General features: G+C 47.1%; 1 protein-coding gene across 1 annotated transcript in view; it reads left to right on the plus strand.

Moving 5' to 3' along the window:
• Positions 1 to 866, plus strand: part of LOC100533394 (peptidyl-glycine alpha-amidating monooxygenase A) — a 9,307-nt gene extending 8,441 nt beyond the window's left edge. Inside the window, exons 6-7 of the mRNA XM_035973372.1 lie at positions 8 to 316; positions 853 to 866. Coding sequence (XP_035829265.1) covers positions 8 to 316; positions 853 to 866 — 323 coding nt within the window. The remainder of the gene's footprint in view (positions 1 to 7; positions 317 to 852) is intronic.
• The last annotated feature ends 1,651 nt before the right edge of the window (positions 867 to 2,517 follow it).

The following is a 2,517-nucleotide window of genomic DNA, read 5'->3' on the forward strand; positions in this document are numbered from 1 at the left end:
CCCCCAGGAGTGTTGTATGCGGTGAATGGCCCGGCCTACGACGGACCCTCAGACCTGACAGTCCAGGGGTTCACGGTAGACATGAGCTCTGGTCAACTGCTGGAGTCGTGGAACATACCGCAGGGACTGAGGAACCCCCATGACCTGGCAGTGGACCCCACCACCTGTGGCTCCGTCTATGTGGGAGAACTCAACCCTCGGGTGGTGTGGAAGCTGACCCGTGCTGACCGCTCCACCACCCCCACCCCTCACCTACACATGGACACTCAGATTGGTAGGTCGTGTCTGTGTGTCGTGTCAGTGTGTCTTGTGTCATGTCAGTGTGTCTTTTCAGTGTGTCATGTCATTGTGTCTTGTCATTGTGTTGTGTCAGTGTGTCATGTCAATGTGTTGTGTCAGTGTGTCATGTCAGTGTTTCATGTCAGTGTGTTGTGTCAGTGTGTCATGTCAGTGTCTCTAGTGTCAGTATGTCGTGTCACTGTGTCATGTCATTGTGTCTTGTCAGTGTGTCATGTCAGTGTGTCATGTCAGTATGTCGTGTCACTGTGTCATCTCATTGTGTCGTGTCAGTGTGTCTGGTTTCAGTGTCATGTTAGTGTGTCATGTCAGTGTGTCGTGTCAGTGTGTCTGGTTTCAGTGTCTCTGATTTCAGCGTGTTTTGTCAGTGTGTCATGATGTCAGTGTGTCATGTCAGTGTGTCTGGTATCAGTGTGTCATGTCAGTGTCTCTGGTTTCAGTGTGTCATGTGTGTCATATGAGTGTGTCATGTTAGTGTGTCATGTTAGTGTGTCATGTCGGTGTCTCTGGGTTCAGTATGCCATGTCAGTGTGTTATATGCATGTGTCATGTCAGTGTGTCTGGTGTAAGTGTGTCATGTCAGTGTCTCTGGTTTCAGTGTGTCATGTGTGTCATATGAGTCTGTCATGTCAGTGTGTCATATGAGTGTGTCTTGTCAGTGTCTCTGGGCTCAGTGTGTCATATCAGTGTGTTTGGTGTCCGTGTGTCATGTCAGTGTGTCACCTCAGTGTGTCACGTCAGTGTGTCATGTGCATGTGTCTGTTGTCAGTGTGTCATGTCAGTGTGTTTGGTGTCAGTGTGTCATGTGTCAGTGTGTCATGTCAGTGTGTTTGGTGTCAGTGTGTCATGTGCATGTGTCTTGTGTCAGTGTGTCATGTACGTGTGTCTGGTGTCAGTGTGTCATGTCAATGTCTCTTGGTTCACTGTGTCATGTCAGTGTCTCTGGTGTTTGTGTGTCATGTCAGTGTCTCTTGTGTCTGGTGTCAGTGTGTTATATCTGTATGTCATGTCAGTGTTTCTGTTGTCAGTGTCTCTATTGTCAGTGTGTCATGTCAGTGTATCTGGTGTCAGCATGTCATGTCAGTGTGTCATGTCAGTGTGTCATGTCAGCGTGTCATGTCAGTGTGTCATGTCAGTGTGTCATGTCAGTGTGTCATGCCAGTGTGTCATGTCAGCATGTCATGTCAGTGTCATGCACATGTTTCTGGTGTCAGTGTGTCATGACAGTGTGTCATGTCAGTGTGTCAAGTCGGTGTGTTATATCAGTGTGTCATGTCAGATGTCAGTGTGTCATGTCAGTCCTTCATGTCAGTGTGTCATATTCTTTCGTGATGTCAGTGTGTCATGTCAGTGTTTAGTGTCTGTGTGTCATGTCAGTGTGTCATACACATGTCTGGTGTCTGTATGTCAATTCAGTGTGTCATCTCAGTGTGATATATCAGTGTGTCATGTCAGTGTCTCTGGTGCCAGTGTGTCATGTCAGTGTTTTGTGTCAGTGTGTCATGTCGGTCTTTCATGTCAGTGTGTCATATCCTTGTGTTATGTCAGTGTGTCGAGTAAGTGTGTCATGTCACTGTGTCAGGTCAGTATGTCTTGTGTCAGTGTGTCATGTCAGTGTGTCATGTTAGTGTGTCTGGTACCTGTGTGCTATATTAGTGTGTCGTGTCAGTGTGTCATGCCAGTGTGTCATGTCAGTCTGTTATATCAGTGTGTCGTGTCAGTGTGTCTTGTCAGTGTCTCTTGTGTCAGTGTTTCATATGTCACTGTGTCATGTCAGTATGTCTGGTGTCAGTGTGTCATGTCAGTGTGTCTGGTGTCAGTGTGTCATGTCAGTGTGTCATGTCAGTGTGTCTGGTGTCAGTATGTCGTGTCTCTGTGTTGTGTCAGTGTGTCATGTCAGTGTGTCGTGTCTCTGTGTTGTGTCAGTGTGTCTTGTCAGTGTGTCATGTCTCTGTGTTGTGTCAGTGTGTCGTGTCAGTGTGTTGTGTCAGTGTGTAGTGTCAGTGTGTCGTGTCAGTGTGTTGTGTCAGTGTGTCATGTCAGTGTGTCGTGTCAGTGTGTCGTGTCAGTGTGTCATTTGATCTCACTGTCTCTTGTGTCAGTGTGCTATGTCACTGGCTCTGTCTTGTCAGTGTGTGTTGTCAGTGTGTGTTGTCAGTGTGTCATTATTGTCTGTTTGTTTGTGGAAGCAGAATCACTAACTAACTAATTCTCTCTCCC

This window comes from Aplysia californica, unplaced genomic scaffold (assembly GCF_000002075.1).
Source record: "Aplysia californica isolate F4 #8 unplaced genomic scaffold, AplCal3.0 scaffold01171, whole genome shotgun sequence".
In the NCBI taxonomy this organism is placed as follows: Eukaryota; Metazoa; Mollusca; class Gastropoda; order Aplysiida; family Aplysiidae; genus Aplysia; species Aplysia californica.